The 15,799-nt window shown below is 41.5% G+C and overlaps 2 protein-coding genes across 6 annotated transcripts in view; one reads left to right on the top strand and one right to left on the bottom strand.

Moving 5' to 3' along the window:
- The window catches only part of Fastkd1 (FAST kinase domains 1), a 25,120-nt gene extending 21,481 nt beyond the window's left edge, over positions 1–3,639 (top strand). For all 5 annotated transcript variants that reach the window (XM_050123064.1, XM_050123080.1, XM_050123055.1 and 2 more), the window contains 2 exons: positions 650–764; positions 2,012–3,639. In XM_050123064.1, coding sequence (XP_049979021.1) covers positions 650–764; positions 2,012–2,107 — 211 coding nt within the window. In that variant the 3' untranslated portion in view covers positions 2,108–3,639. The remainder of the gene's footprint in view (positions 1–649; positions 765–2,011) is intronic.
- Klhl41 (kelch like family member 41) lies at positions 3,150–15,793 on the bottom strand. The gene is made up of 7 exons (XM_050123091.1): positions 15,644–15,793; positions 11,330–15,485; positions 7,784–7,941; positions 7,569–7,676; positions 6,503–6,688; positions 4,834–4,980; positions 3,150–3,288 (listed from the first exon to the last, which is right to left on the bottom strand). Exons 2-7 carry the CDS (start codon positions 12,437–12,439, stop codon positions 3,177–3,179), a joined length of 1,821 nt encoding a protein of 606 aa, XP_049979048.1. The 5' UTR covers positions 12,440–15,485; positions 15,644–15,793; the 3' UTR covers positions 3,150–3,176.
- Positions 15,794–15,799: the final 6 nt, after the last annotated feature.

Genomic DNA, 15,799 nt, shown 5'->3' on the forward strand with positions numbered 1-15,799 from the left:
AAAAAAAAAAAAAAAAAAAAAGAAAAGAAAAGGTTTGATTTCAGTCACTAATTTCTTAAGTAGAAAAATAGTTCGGAGCTGGGTGTGGTGTGTGCCTGTCGTCCCAGCACTTGGGTGGTAGAAGCAAGAGGTAGTTCAAGGCTGCAAGGCTCCTTAGACAAGGAAGAACTTATTTGGGGCTTATGGTTCCAGAGGGAGAAGAGTCTACCGCCATCGAGGCAGGGAAGCATGGCTGCAGGCGGGCATGGCCACCGGAGCAGCTAGCTCCCATCCTGAACCACAAGCAGAGACAGAGGGAACAAGTTGGGAATGACATGTGGCTCTTGAAACCTCAGAGTCCACCCCTAGCGACACGTTCTCCATCAAGGCCACATCTCCCCAAGCCTCTCCAAATGCAGCCATCAAATGGGTACTAAATATTCAAGTTTGAGAGACTGGAGACAGTCATTCAAACCACCACAGTGGTGGTGATACTCTGTCTCAGAGAATGAGCAAGATTAAAAAAAAAAACCCTTTTGATTATACTGAGGTATAGTCATTGAGCCTTTGTATATGAATGCATGCATTCTTTTTCCTGACAGGCTTGTGGTTTCTGGTTACTTAAATTCCCATTTTGAGTTTGGAAGTAAGCATTTTTTATATTTTGTAGGATTGCTTTAGAATTTTTGGATGTAAGAGCCTTCTGTTCAAACATTCCTCACTTAAAAGGAAAATCTGCTATGAAAAAACGACATCTGGAAATTTTGGGCTATCGTGTTATTCAGGTATGGAACAGTCATCTAATTCATCCTCTAAACAGGCATGGTGGAGTGGGTAGGGCCAGGCGTATCTGTGATCCCAGAGATGGGTGGTCGGCTGGAGGCTTTCTTCATTTTTTAGCACAAAACAACAACTACAAATACTGGGTGACAGATCATGTACACACTCTTAGCTCATAACCTTAGAGACAGATAAAATAATTTCTGCATTTGATAACATTTTATAAGTCTCTGAAGCTATCATTAGAAACCTTATATATGCCCTTATATTAAAAGGAGTTGGGCTGGGCGACGGTGGCGCTCGCCTTTAATCCCAGCACTCGGGAGGCAGAGGCAGGCGGATCTCTGTGAGTTCGAGACCAGCCTGGTCTACAGAGCTAGTTCCAGGACAGGCTCCAAAGCCACGGAGAAACCCTGTATCGAAAAACCAAAATAAAAAAAAAATAAAAGGAGTTGGCTCTGCCCATCATGGGAGAGCTCTCTTCCCCTACCCCATACTAAGGAGAGATGAGATGGTCCCACCCCTCACCACTGCCGTGGGAGAGCTGGCCCTAATGGCAATGGCATGGGTGTAGGGAAGCTGGCTCCACCCCTCACCTAAGGTTGGTGGCTCCAGTGCCCCCAACTGACCAGCTCAGCTACCACCCAGGACCTGGAGTGCATGAAGGGACTGGTCCTGCAGAATGATAGCCACAGAATCTCCGTGACTGGGGCGACAGCAGGATATCTGAGAGGTGTTTTGGTGAGGGTCCAGTGATGATGGCTTACCAGAGGCCAGAGGCCTTGGACCTGCCCAAGGACTCATTGCAATGAACATTTGTGGGTGGGGCTAATTGGACAAAAGGGTCTACAGTGTGACACACCACAGCTCCCAGTGCCACTAGGACAGATGAAGAGGTGTTGGAGACGCAGGAGAATTGGAGGAGTGAGGTAGTTTTTGTTCATATTGTTTTGTTTTGCTTTTAATTAATGGGGGTGGGGGGTGGTTCTTTTGTGGAGGATGCTGCAGATATGGAAGGACTGGGAGGAGAGCCATTTGGGTTCATGATGTGAAATTCCCAAAGAATCAATAAAGAAATAGATTATAAAAATAATTTCTACATTTTATAAATCTCTGAAGCTATCATTAGAAAGCTTATATAACCCCTCACTAGACCAATAATTGGGAGATCTACCTAATGGTGGGGAAGTCAAATTGAAAACACTAGTAGTTGCTTTACAACCTGTATTCAAACGAACGGCTTACTTTGCAGGTCCCTTACTTTGACTGGAACTCTATGGCACTGTCCACACAGGATGCGAGGATGGACTACCTGAGACAACATATATTTGGAGCAGGCAAATCCTGATTGAGTTTCCATTTAAAATGACCATGGCATACCACGTCTCTATTTTCTTTACTTAAGTGGTCTGACTCAATTAAACAATGCTAAGTGCAAATATTCTGAGTTGGGAACACACCTGATGTGCTTGAGATCAACGAGCTCAGCTGTGGTTAGAGCAGATCAAGCAGGAAGTGGTTGGGAGTAAAAAGTCAGAGGAGACAGTCAGCAGCATAGGACTTCATGGCTCCCCCCGGGGTGAGATGAGAAGCCAGTGCAAAACTTTAAGCAAGGAATGCTAATAACAGACACAGTTCGTATTTTTAAAGTATCTTAAGTAGTCCTGGCTGGTCTTAACCTTGTGGCAGTCTTCCTGCCTCTGCTTCTTGAGTGCTGGGATTACAGGTATGTGCCGTCAAGTGCAGCTAAGAACTCTTTTCATAAGTGAGTTAATCCCAATGCTCTGCAGGGAAAGGCAGGAAGTCTGCTGTGGGTTCGAGGCCAGCTTGTGGGACATAGTGAGTTCCAGGCCAGCCTAGGCCACAGTGTGTCCAGACACACACTCAGGTAAAACACCCATACACATAAAAATTTAAAAGGGGTCGGGGTGAGGCCATTTGGATTTGATTAGACACTTTGCCTTCAGATGAAACTCATTTATTATTTTTCTTAAACAGCATTTCCAGTCATCTTCGTTACAATGCACAAGATCCCCATCATAGCTCACAACGTGAGGAAAGGGTTCTGTTACTCAAACATTTCTTGAGAATGTAGACATATGCATTTCATTGACAATAGAAAACGAGTGTAAATGTACCTTAAGAATACAAAGGCTTAGTAAACAGCTCAGATTTAGAAAGCCCACATCTTTGAGTAAAGTTTAACAAAAGTACATTGTTCAGCTGAACACTAAAGCTCTCAGCAAACGGTTCTAGACTCGGCGTTGGAACAAGCTCACGGTGACTCCGAGATCTGGCTACACTGTCAACCTCAAAGACTCTACATGAATCATTGTACAGGCTTAAAGAAAGACAGTAAATTATAGGCTTCTTGTCCCAACAAGCCACTTCTCAAACGGTTATTGTTGTCACCTTGTTTATAGTTTAGACAGTTTGAACAGATTTAAGCGTGTTGCTAGGCAACTAGCTCCCGAAGCATAACGTATTTCCTTCAACATCCCAGCCCATTCTTTTTTATCATCTTCATACCTGATGGAAGAAAAAAAAAAAAAACAAAGAAACAATAAGCAGCCTTTAATGAAAGCAGTTTGTAAATTTCTTTGTACTCAGTATAAATCTGGGGTCTCGAGGGCGGGGGGGGGGGGGACCCCACTGCCTCCTGCCAGACAAGGAGCCTCTCCTGGTAACAGTTGAATCCCTTTCAATGTATGCACCTGTGAGTGAGCATATACCTGCACCAATGGCCATTGTATTGGAATCGGACCGCCCAGAAAAATTCATGGACAGATGACCCACTGAACTATGGTCTCCAGATGGAACTTATGCGCCTGTGACCTCTGGGATATACCTTGTTTTCCATTAAATGTTTACTGGATCTGACACTGTGGTCAAAGTGTTCCCTGCCCTTTAGAAAGCATTCTTTGACTAAAATAGTTCAGTTGAGCCAGGCGGTGGTGGCGCACGCCTTTAATCCCAGCACTCGGGAGGCAGAGGCAGGCGGATCTCTGGGAGTTCGAGGCCAGCCTGGTCTACAAAGGGAGTTCCAGGACAGGCTCCAAAGCTACAGAGAAACCCTGTCTCGAAAACAAAAAACAAACAAAAAAAAATAGTTCAGTTGAGTAGCCACCGCATACTTAGGAGAATGGCCTAGCAGCTGTCTGGGTGGTAAAATGGATAGCTACTCTCACCTTTTTCTTATTAAATAATCATTTGCTATCTGAATCATCAAACAATTAGAAGAATAAATTAGATTTAATTAACTCATGAAAAACTGAATAGGTAAACATTTCTTAAGTACTGTTTCTTTTTAAAAATAATTTAAAAGTTATTATATTTTTAATGTCCATTGGTGTTTTGCCTGCATGTGTGTCTGTGTGAGGGTATTAGATCCCCTGGTACTGGAGTTACAGACAGTTGTGAGTGCTGGGAATCAAACCCGGGTCCTCTGGAAGAGCAGCCAGTGCTCTTAACTGCTGAGCGATCTCTCCAGCCTCAAATGCTGTGTTTTCTTAGGAAATGAACTACTCTAAAGGAAAACAAGACATTCTGCCTTAACGAGTCACTCTTAAAGCTAGAATTGGGCAGAAAAACTCAGCTGTCCTAACTCATTTTAACAAAGAAACCTGCCTAGGACTGGAGAGATGACTTAGCAGTTAAGAGCACTGGCTGTTCTTCCAGGGGACCCAGGTTTGATTCCCAGTACCCACATGGTGGTTCACAGTTGATAGTAACTCTAGCTCCAGGGGACCCAGTGCCCTCTTCTGACCTCCAAATAAATCAGACATACACATATGCAAAACACCATATATAAAATAACATTTTTTTAAAAAAAATAACAACAACACCAACCAAGAAGGTATTCTGGATGAGTTCTTTCCTTAATCTCACAGCTAACCAGTCACAAGTAGTACTTGATCAATAAGTGGCATATTCAAAAGTTCAGTTAGGCTTGAAGTGTAGAGTTTACCACTGGGAAGGGGCATGATGGGAAAATCTGGCTTATTTACTGCACACTTGCTTCCGAGTTACCTGGCTTAATACTTGGTTCAAAGCATTAGACTGAGGAAAACTTACTTCCATATGTCGTTGACTTCAGTGGGTGCAAACTCTTTCGATTCCAGTTGGATCATTGCAAAACCGCCGATGGCATACAGGGATCCGGCCAGGCTGACCAGACTGATGGAGCTTCTTTCTTGGGGAAATTCCGTCATCACTTCCCATCTAGGTGTTTCATTGAAAATGCAGTCAACACAAAATGCACAGAAACACACCATTTTGGTGTAATTTTGTTCTTTTTAAAGGATTGTGTGTTCTCACACATGCACATGTGTGTATACATACATCTATAAATAGGTCTAAAACTAAAACCACAGAGGGTTTATAGTTTTGTCTGCAGGTTTACACTTTTTTATTTAGACAGGGTTTCACTATGTAGCTCTGGACTGGAATTCAAGAGATCTGACTGCCCCGCCTCCCAAGCACTGCCAATCAGAGGTGTGGCCTACAGAGTCCAGTAGCATTAAGCTTTTTGTATTAGAGCATTTACCTCTATTCTCCAATCTTCAAGGACATCATTTTTAATTATCATTTAAATCTAACTCCATGAAAATCCTTTGTGATTTGCAGATATCAAAATTATTTTGTAATTATATATATTTGGTTTCTTAAGAAAGTAATAACACTGCTCTAATTTTTCTCAACACTATTATAGGAATTTCAACATATGTATTCATCTAGTTTGTGTGAGCTCAAAAATTTAGGAAGATTATTTTTATATAAAAATAGCAGTCAAGTCGTTGGTAGTGGTACAGGTCTTTAATCCTAGCACTCGGAAGGTAGAAGTAGGTGGATCTCTGTGAGTTCGAGGCCAGCCTGGCCTACAGAGCAAGTTCCAGGACAGTTAGGGCTACACAGAGAAACCCTGTCTTAAAAATAAATTAATTAATTAATTAAATTGAACTAAAAAACCCAAAAATCACTCAAGTATTTTTTCACATTAATTCAATAAAAACTTAAAAGTAAAATTAAGAAACTTATAAAGCACTCATAGTTTATGAGTGTTAGTTGTCAACAATAGAAAACATTTTAAATTTTTTGCTTGGTTTTTTTTTAAGACAGGGTTTCTCTGTGTAATCCCTGCTGTCCTGAACTCATTCTGTAGAACATGCAGGCCTCTATCTCAGAGATCTGCCTGCCTCTGCCTCCCAAGTGCTGGGGCTAAAGACTACCACCACCTCGCCAAAAATATCTTTTAATCTTTTTCTTATCTTTTTGAAACAGGGTTTCTCTGTAGCATTGGAGCCTGTCCTGAAACTCACTCTGTAGACCAGGCTGGCCTTGAAGTTACCAAGATCTGCCTGTCTCTGCCTCCTGAGTGCTGGGACTAAAGGCATGCACCACCACTGCCCTGCAATATCCTTTAACTTTTAAACTACGTGTTCCTCATTAATTCTTTTAAGACACGTGTACCCATCTTTGTTCATACAACTTTTCCGAGAAAAATAATGCCTTAGTGAAATGACTGACTGAGTAAGATTAGCCCAGAGTCAGGCAAATAGTATATCAACACTAACTCATGACTCCTGCATTTCAAATGACAAACACACGGTGTGGGGAGTTGGAAATACTTTCTCTTAACCTAAGGTTCTTGGCTCCCCCACCTCCCATGCCTTAGAAGGCGTAACTGCCACCCAAATGTGACAGCTAAATGGACAGGACTCGTTTGCACAGCAGAGCAGCTCACTTGTTGGTCTTGAGGTCGAAAGCTTCAACTGAAGCAGAGAGACCGTCCTCGGTGACACCCCCTGCGATTACAATTTTGCCTTTATGGATTGCCACTCCAAACATGGAACGAGGGGTCTTCATCGGAGCCAGATCTTTCCAGTCTCCCTTTTTGGGGTTGTAGATAAACATTCTATTTGTACACTTTCTGTGAACAGAAAAAGACAACAATGTTCCTTTTAGAATCTCTTTTTGGTGAAAGTACAAATCTACATTACTGTGGACGATTTTGCTAATGGATATACTTCAACACCATGCTAAAGAGTATGTTGAAGCTGGGTGGTGGTGGTGCACAACTTTAATCCTTGCACACAGGAGGCAGAGGCAGGTGGATCTTGAGTTCAAGGCCAGCCTGGTCTACAGAGCTAGTTCCAGGAGAGCCAATACTACCCAGAGAAATCCTAGAAGAATACATTGGATATTTTTTAGCAGTTGGGGCTGGAGAGATGGCTCAGCAGCACCCGCCTCTTCAGCCTGATGACCTGAGTTCAGTCCCCAGATCTCACCTAGTGGAAGGAGAACCAGCTCATCAAAGTTGCCTTCTGACCTCCACAGGTGTGCTGTGGGAAGCGCACCCTCCACATTCTACAGATACAGGTAATGTTTTCTACTTAGGCTTAATTGAATAAGAGAGCCTATTGGTCTCAGTGTAGTACAATAGTTCTAAAGCAGCTAAATAAAGGACTGACTGTGTTCTTGGATAGCGACTAAATAAAAGACTGACTGTGCTCCTGGATGCTGCTTTTCTCCTGTTAGGATGCTTATGGTTGAGGTATTGTGCCCATCTGGCAGCGTGCAACATTCCTATCTATTTGGTCTAGTGACTTTAAAACGTCATTTTTGTTTTAAAAAATAATTACATTTTCCTCTAATAATGTCAAAACTATATTTGCAATTTTTACCTGCAAAATATGACATGAGAGTCAAGTCCCACTTCAATACGTAGTTTAAAAACAAACACAAACAAAGGCAGAAGCTCTTTCAGCACTCACTCGGATGTCAATCAGAAGGAAACCGTGGGCACTTACTTGTCGTCTGTCTTTCCGCCTAGACAGTAGATCATCCCGTTATGGGAAATCACATTATGGCCATAAACTTTAATAGGAAGATTTTTCACTTCACTCCATTTTGCAGCCCTAAAATCAGATGACAATACAATTTATGTTCCAGCTTGTGAAAATATGAGCTTGTTGTCAGCATGCTTAGGGAACAGGAACAGGCTAGGAGTATTATGTCAACTTACGCAGGATCATAGCATAGGACGGAGTCTAACGAAGCTTCTGTTTGGAGGTCTTTGCCAGCAACCACGTAGATTTTGTCGTCCACCTCTCCCAAACCAAAGAGACACCTGGCTGATGGTAGAGGAGGAAGTCCGACCCACTCAGATGTTATGCTATCAAGCTGAAGAAAAGATGAGTTATGGAGATTGGTAACTAAAAATAACACAATATTTCATGGAGTGTTGAAAATTTACAGAGACGGTCTAAGGTCTTGTAAAACTACAATCCCAAAGTATCATACTTTACCTTAAAATTACTAAAAAAAAAATGAGAAAATCTACTTGGCCTATGAAAAAATACTGCCTCCCCCCAATTAAAAAAAAAACAAACAAGACATCAAGAAAGGAAAGACGATACAACAGAATTGCTAGGTTAGCTAGAAATCTGAGTCTCATGTTAAATTTTCTTCTGAAGTTGCCCTGTTCAGGTTTGGAAAAAGGAATCTTAATGCTTTGGGGAGACTGGGAAAGACGTGTCTGTGGCAGGGGTCACAGTATGCGGATGACCCCTGGTTGCTATATTTAACACACTCCCACAGCCAGCACCCGCGACAGCTGGACTTGTCGCTCAGTCTTCAGACAACTGAGAATCTGGGCAATATCTTTTCTGTCTTTTAAACATGGCTAGGTTCCCTGTTTTATTATTTTTGATACAGAAAAATACACATTTCAATACCCCCATTTTGGGTGAAGCCACCTTAAATGGCCTGTTTCTGGTTTATGCTGAGAAGTAACCTGGCTTGTCACCAGCCCTGCGATGGTCCCAATAGTGCCGCGTTCTGGTGATTCTGGCCTGGCTGGCTTTCATTTTGGTATTTACTTTCTAAACCCCTGACATACTCCCTTTTGTGTTTTAGGGCAACACCACCAAGGAACTCCTTCTGCGCTCCGTGTGGCACTTGCAGGTAGCAGAAAGAGAAGGCATCAGATTCACTGCAGACTTCATGTAGGCAGGAATGGGGAAGACTGTGGTAGTGATGGCAGTGACGTGGCATCTGAGGAAGTCTTTTTGTTTCTGGTCTAATCGTGCCAGTCAAACTACGCACCGAGAGCAAATGACATGCCGTGACGTGGGTTTAATCCCTGTGTGCACCGTGCTGGCTTCGCAGTCACTCACTGCAGCATCCTAGATTGTGATTATATGGTGTTTAACTTCTTGGAAAAAAAAAACCTCTGGTCAAGAAGGTATCATGGGGCTCAGAGTACATCACTCAGCAGGGTGGAGATTCCATGTGCAAGAGCCTGGGTTTGATTGCTAGCCCAGCCACGGATGGGGTGGGGCAAGTACTGTGGCACAGAGTGGAAATCGCAGCAAGCATTTATGGGAGTCTGCCTGTGAGAGTTCTGTACACAGTGCTCAGACAGAAAATCTCATTTGGTCTTCCAGGATAGGCGTTTTCTCGTCTGTTATTACAGGTGAGAGGAAACAGCCACAGAGAGATTAAATCACTTGCCCAACTTCACATGGCTTTTTTTTAAATACCACGTTGTCTAAATATACAGTTGTTTTGTTGTCTGTTTGAGACTGGGTGTCATTATTAAGCTTGGGTACTGTTTTTTTTTAATGGATCAACAGCTATCACAGTTCTAAACCCGAGGGCCTAGTTCCCATACAGACTCTGCAGAACACCCCCTCCCCCCGCCCCCTGTCATCTCTTCTCCTGGGAACACTTTCTCTAGCAGATGATCGGCAGGTTGCCAGCCCCTTCAGTGTGGATGAGCTCCCAAGCTCTTTAACCCTTCTGCATCCCACTTTCCTCATTGTTAAAATTAGGGTTTATACCTAGACTATCTCAAAGCTTAGTGCAGTCTAGGACTATGTGGATCTGTTAATCCAATGGAGGGGGAAACAAACCTTAGTAAGGCCCCAAATTCCAGTCTATTTGCAGCATATACCAAATAGCAATTTACTCTGAACTTAGCACACTTCACACGGGCAGCCAAGCAGAAAAACACGAAACCTGAGATTCTCATACAAGGCTCTTGCGTATGGCTTTAATTCAGGCATCTTGTTCCAGGTTTGTGGCTTTTAGAAGTGACAAGGGGGTCGCCCTTCCAACTCTGTACAACTGTTTCAGTGGCTTGTGCTGAGATGGGTAACCTCACTTGAAATCAGAAGCACAATAAAGGTAAAAGGAAGTAATAGGATGGAGAGAATAAAGGTTACAATGAGTACTCGAAAGTCAGGAGAATGTGGGCTCTGGGTATATTTTCAAAAGGTGAGTGTGTGTGTGTGTGTGTGTGTGTGTGTGTGTGTGTGTGTGTGCAAACTCTAACAATGAGCTAGGTCCTCAGCCTTATAATCAATATAGTAATATGGAGTGGAACAAAGCCTGCGGGAGTGTTGGAGGATTATTCTCTGCTGTATTTGTCCCTTGAATCTATATATAGATTTATCTATATATAATTATATACCAGTCTGTCTGCCTACCGATCCATTCAAATACGTTTGCTGGTGTCTTTCGCTGGAACTTAGACAATTAAGAAACATGATTAATATACATTATTACTCCATTTTGTTGAGATTAGATGACTTGGCAAAAGGCAGGGATTTGTGAAAACGTATGGCGTGTACTTTGAGAGCACTCGATGACTGTGGTTTGATATTCCACACTTGCTTATCTCTGGCCTTTCCACCCTAGGCCACGATTAGCTATGACCTAAACAGATTCTTACTGCGCTAACCACAAGCTATGAAGTATTGATACTGGCAATACTGGAAGTGCACATGAAGTCACCGAGTGAGTCAGAAGCTGCTGGGACAGCCTACTGTTGTTATAAAACAAATTGTCCCCAAATAAACTAGAGAGAGTCAGTTAGATGAGGAAGATTTGCTTTCCTGGAAGTTTTATGGTTACACTAAACGGATGATGAAGTTATAATAATACCTACCTCTAATTCTGATCAAATAAAGGTAATATCATGAACAATACCTTCTAAATGCAGTTCAAACAGAGATACTTGTGGAGGCAGGTTATTTTCCCTCATACAGCTCAAAGTGTACAGAATATGTACGAGGCCTTTTTCATTGACATATTTTATACAGTAACAATAGTAAGATATGAATGTTGCTTCCCCAAACACCCTGTTAAGGGGGGAAAGTACAAAAGCAGACCAATTCCCACTTCTTGCAGCGTGCCAGGCACGTTGGTAAAGGCGAATAACTTTGTTTGGAAAAGATCCTAACCTATTTGCTAGGCAATAGTGTTAAATATGATAAATTCAGTCTCTACTAAAATACAGAGCTTTGAAGAATTACAATTATCAGAGGTTGTACAGCATTTGGAATCAAAGAATGGAAGGAAAATCCCGAGTCGTGAGTTCCATGTGAGGACTTCCTTTCCTGTACCTTTCACTAAATATTAAGTCAAATTGAGTATTTCTGCCAGAACTCTGCAAGTATCAAAGTGTATGAGGGCACAGGAGGAGAACGATTTGAGCAATATGTAAGCAGCCCCTAAATTCACTAACTGGCTAATACATGGTGAATAACAGCCTTGGTTTCCATACCTGGAAGAAGTACGACTGTAGGGGCTGATCCTTGTTTTCTTCATCCACGTACAGCCCTCCGACCACGTAGATCTGATTCTGTTGGGTAACGATACTGGAATGGTTTCTGGGGATCTGCTCTGCTAAGGCGGTAAGGTAACACTCGTTTTCCAAGGGGTCGTAAGCCACTGCAGCTGTGTCATTGACCAAGAGGATGAGATCTTTAACGAACATCCCATGTCTGGGAATATCATTGAGGTAACCAGGAAGTAAGTCTTCATCCCCGACATCACCGTTCACCTCGCCGCCCCCTGCCTTCTCTGCGTTTTTGCTAGGTTCCGGGAGTTTGCCTGCAAAAGCATCTTTTAGAACCTTGATTTTCTTCTGGATTTCGGGGTTGCTTTTAATTATGTCATCTTTCTCGACGTGATCTTTGAAGTATTTTTCTGCCATGAGGCGGAAACGAATACAATCAAACACCTCGCTAAGGCTTTTCGCCCTGTTTTCTTTGTCTGTCCGCACCCATTTCATCACGGCCTCAAACACCACTTCCTCCTTTTCTACGTTGAGACCATGATTTGAAATGACCGAGATCAGCTCCTGCGGAGACAGCTGCATGAAGTCTTCTTCCTTACAAATCTGCACAAAGCGATCTGAGACAAAGTCCCGGGCAGAAATGGCGAGTCTTGGGCAGTCAAGGAGAAGACCCAATCTTAGGATGGCCAGACAGTTACCGGGAGCCAGCCGTTTCTGAAGGTAAGACACACAGACGGTGAAGACTGAGGGGATCTGGAAGCGGCTGGACAGGGCGAAGATGTCTTGCACGTTTGCGTCATTGAGATCGATACTGGCAGAGTACAGGTATTTGATGATCAAATCAAGGATAGCAGGATCCACGTTATCTAGCGTGACCTCCTTTTTTTTCTCCTCCTCAATCTCAGATAAGAAATACTCGCGGAAGTAAGGACTGCAAGCCGACAATATCAGTCTGTGGCAAGGAAGACTTCTGTCGCCTGCTTTGAGGGTGCAATCGATGAATTTTTTCTCTTCCAGGAGATCTTTTAGACCATCCTGAAGAAGGGTGGACTGGTAAAGCCGGAGTTCCTCTGCAAGCTCCCGCTGGGAATCCATTCTGTGAGGAACCTGGGTAAGGAAGGGGACACTGAGGGTCTTCGCTCCTTGCTGCACACGGGTCTAGCTGTAAAAAGACAGATCAGTCTACTCCGCGCAGCCTGGAGCCTTTGCAATTTAATCCCACCGGCTAAATATAGACACCAGCTCTAACGACGAGAATTTAAGAGAGCTGGCTTGGAACGGAGAGTTGTTCAGCTGTCTGAGATTGAAAGTAACAACTGGAACTTCTGGTCACCAAGGAAACCGCTAAGAAACAAGACATTCAGGTGAGGTGGAAAACTTTGAAATGTAGAAAGCCTTGGAACGTCAAGTTAAAGGGCATCCACAAGAAAATGCTTACTGAACTAACAGAAAAACGGATCATAAAAATGAGTCACGCCTCTAAAAATGGCCTAGTGGCAAGCCACTTGGCTTGAATTAGTGATGCCAAGGTCAAGACTATGAGGTGAGTTCATTTCAATTCTCATAAGCTATGAGTCCAGTGGTTTACAATGTTAAAGCGCAAACTGGTAGTTTCTACGCAAAGCAGATAGGATTATCTTTTTCAAGTAGGAAGCGTAAAGTTGTTTATATACCTAATAGTTTTATATAACCTTTTAAATGGCACCTCCATCATGACTGAAATAACAAATGCAGAGAAAATTTACTAAAATATTCTAAATTATCTTTATTTTTTAGGTAGGAAAACTGTAATTACTGCTGAATTACCAAATTCATTCACACTCTGTCTTGCCATACAGGGGATATAAAGTGATAAACAATAATACAAAAAAGTAAGATAAAGACAAGTTTGAAAGGAATCAAGACCAGAGAGAAATAGTTAAGCCTTTGGGAAAGAAAAGACCCACACACTTAAGAATATTTTGTAACTTTTAAGTGCTAAAAAGAACCTTCCATGAAATAAAAAGTTAAAAAAATAGAACAGCTGCAACCCTATGAGAAAAATGCTGTCCCTAGAGACACAAAGTCACCGTGAGCTACTGCACCATCCATGTCACTTAGAAAGCAGGCCTTGTTTAAGAAAACATGTTACCGGAGTCACACTTTATGGTGCTGATGGGAGTGGAACACCTTATGGAACGGAGATTTAAAGAGCCCAGCCAGGCCTCGTGGCACAAACCTGTCATACCAGCATCTGTGAGGTGGAGGTAGGAAAATTATCAACTACAGTGAGTTCAAGGCCAGCCTGGGCTGTGTGAGACCCTGTCACTTCTCCCACCCCATTTCTATCGAGATATTATAAATTTCTTCATGAAGTCCTTTATTATACAATCATGATCACGTTCTACACTCAGTAAAGCCACAGAGAAGCTAAAGTTTCAATGGCTGGGGTTCTTAAATGTGCCCCCCTGTAAGCTCAGTGAAGACTTGGCTTTTGTGCTGCAGGCCTGTGTGTTCAGTCTATAAAGTCTCTAGGCCTCACGGATGGTCCTTGAGTATCTGCTAAAGGAGCAAACACTCCAACATCAGGGAATTACGTAGTTTCAAGCTTTAAGTTGTCTCTCCATAAAGAGCATGTTATTTTATTTTATTTTATTTTATATCACAGTGAGTTGGCGGTCCTGCCAGCTGCTAGGATGACAGCTGAAGGGAGAGCTCAATGGTTCTCTTTCCATTTATAGATGTCATTAAAGCTTTTAACGCGCTGGACAAAGCTAACAGCTGCTCCTCTTCTTTAAACAAGAAATGATTCATTTCTCTCCACGCGTAACACCTAACATTTGAAAAGATCAGTGAGTCAGGTGTAAGCACCAGGGTATGACATCTGAGGTGAGTCCTTGCTTGTGGACCATTTTTAGTCCGGTTTGCTTGGACAGCAGTGAACGATGTTTACGGAAGCGTTTTACTTGTGATCTCTAAATACTGGATACTATGACTCCCTTTGGTCCTTTAAGTATGTAGAAATCATTTTCCATTTAGAAGAACAAACACATATGTAGCATTTTTTCACCAATTTTTAATGAATCAGGGAAGCACTAGGTTGTAATGTATGTTTGTCTATGATTTTATATATATATATATTATTGCATCTTATTTTAAAACTCTTTATGTGCTCATTTCTTTCTCAGTAGTGAGAAAGCTGCTATTGGCTAGCTACAATCATTTGTTAAAAGATTCCATAAATTTTCTTTAGACTGTCACCGTATCCAAAACTGAATGATGTCAGTGAGGTCCAAAAAACATCATCTGAGAAATGTTCAAAGGCGTCTCATTGAATACAAACAAGGAGATGGTCAATAAACGAACAAAACAATTTATGAACGAACAATTTCCTTACAAACCAAATAACTTCTTGTTGAAACCATCATACCATTATTTACAGATTAGCATTCTTTAGAAATATACACAATAGTTAAAAAGATTAGTTTTTACAAAAATGAACCCCTAAAAATGATGTGTTTAAGAACTGTGACTTGGGAGGCTTCAGGCAGATCTTTGTGAGTTCTGGAACAGCCAGAGCTGCATAGTAAGGCCCTGTCTCAAAAACAAACAAACCAACAGAATTGTATTTGTATTAGAGTTTTATATTTAGAGTCCTGTGGTAATAAACACGATTTCTAGTCAAGAAGTATTTGATTATTTCTTAAGAATGATTTTTTTAAAAATAATACTGTCAAAACATTAAGTGGTACTAAATAAAAAACTTTATTAAATCCAACATGATATAGTCACTTAATATCTGTAAATTGCTATTTTACAAGCATTAGGTACAATATAAACATTTACAATCCAGGTACATTTCAATTACAATTTTGAATATATCTTTTAGAAAACTGGCAGTTTTCTAAAATCCAGGAGTTTTTCCTTAATTATTAAAAACTTTTCATAAAATATAAAATATAAAAGCTATAAATATAAAAACTATTCCATGCCTAGAGCAGGAAAGTGGTATCTTTTAATCTTGAGACATATTTAAATAGAAATCCAGTTCAACTCAGGCTCAACTCATTACTTCCCAAAGTCCCTGCAGTGTGAATCCATCCTTCAGTTTCTCTATTGCAAGCCCCAGTTCTTCTGAAAATACAGGTTCACGGTCTTGTTGCTTTGGGGAAGGTAAAAAGATGAGGTGGGAATGGAAGGCGGGCAAAGAAGAGGAAAAACAAAAAGTGTTTCACTAAGTTAGTGAATGCTAAATGCTGTAATATTGAAACTCAAAAAAAAAAATAAAACAACAAGAAACTAAAGGTAAAATGTCCTTACCTTATTTCCATCAGCAAAATAAGCCTATAAAAGAAAGAAAATAATATTTTACATGCTTCATACAAAATAAAACAGGGGTCTAAAGAACAGGCAGTTAATTTTCAGAAAGATTTAATAACTAAGTATATTTCACATTTGGTTACTGGGCAGTTGATA

The sequence above is a fragment of the Alexandromys fortis genome, unplaced genomic scaffold (genome assembly GCF_014885135.2).
Source record: "Alexandromys fortis isolate MF-2015 unplaced genomic scaffold, M_Fortis_MF-2015_v1.1 scaffold_8_9099976_23576923, whole genome shotgun sequence".
NCBI classification, from domain to species: domain Eukaryota; kingdom Metazoa; phylum Chordata; class Mammalia; order Rodentia; family Cricetidae; genus Alexandromys; species Alexandromys fortis.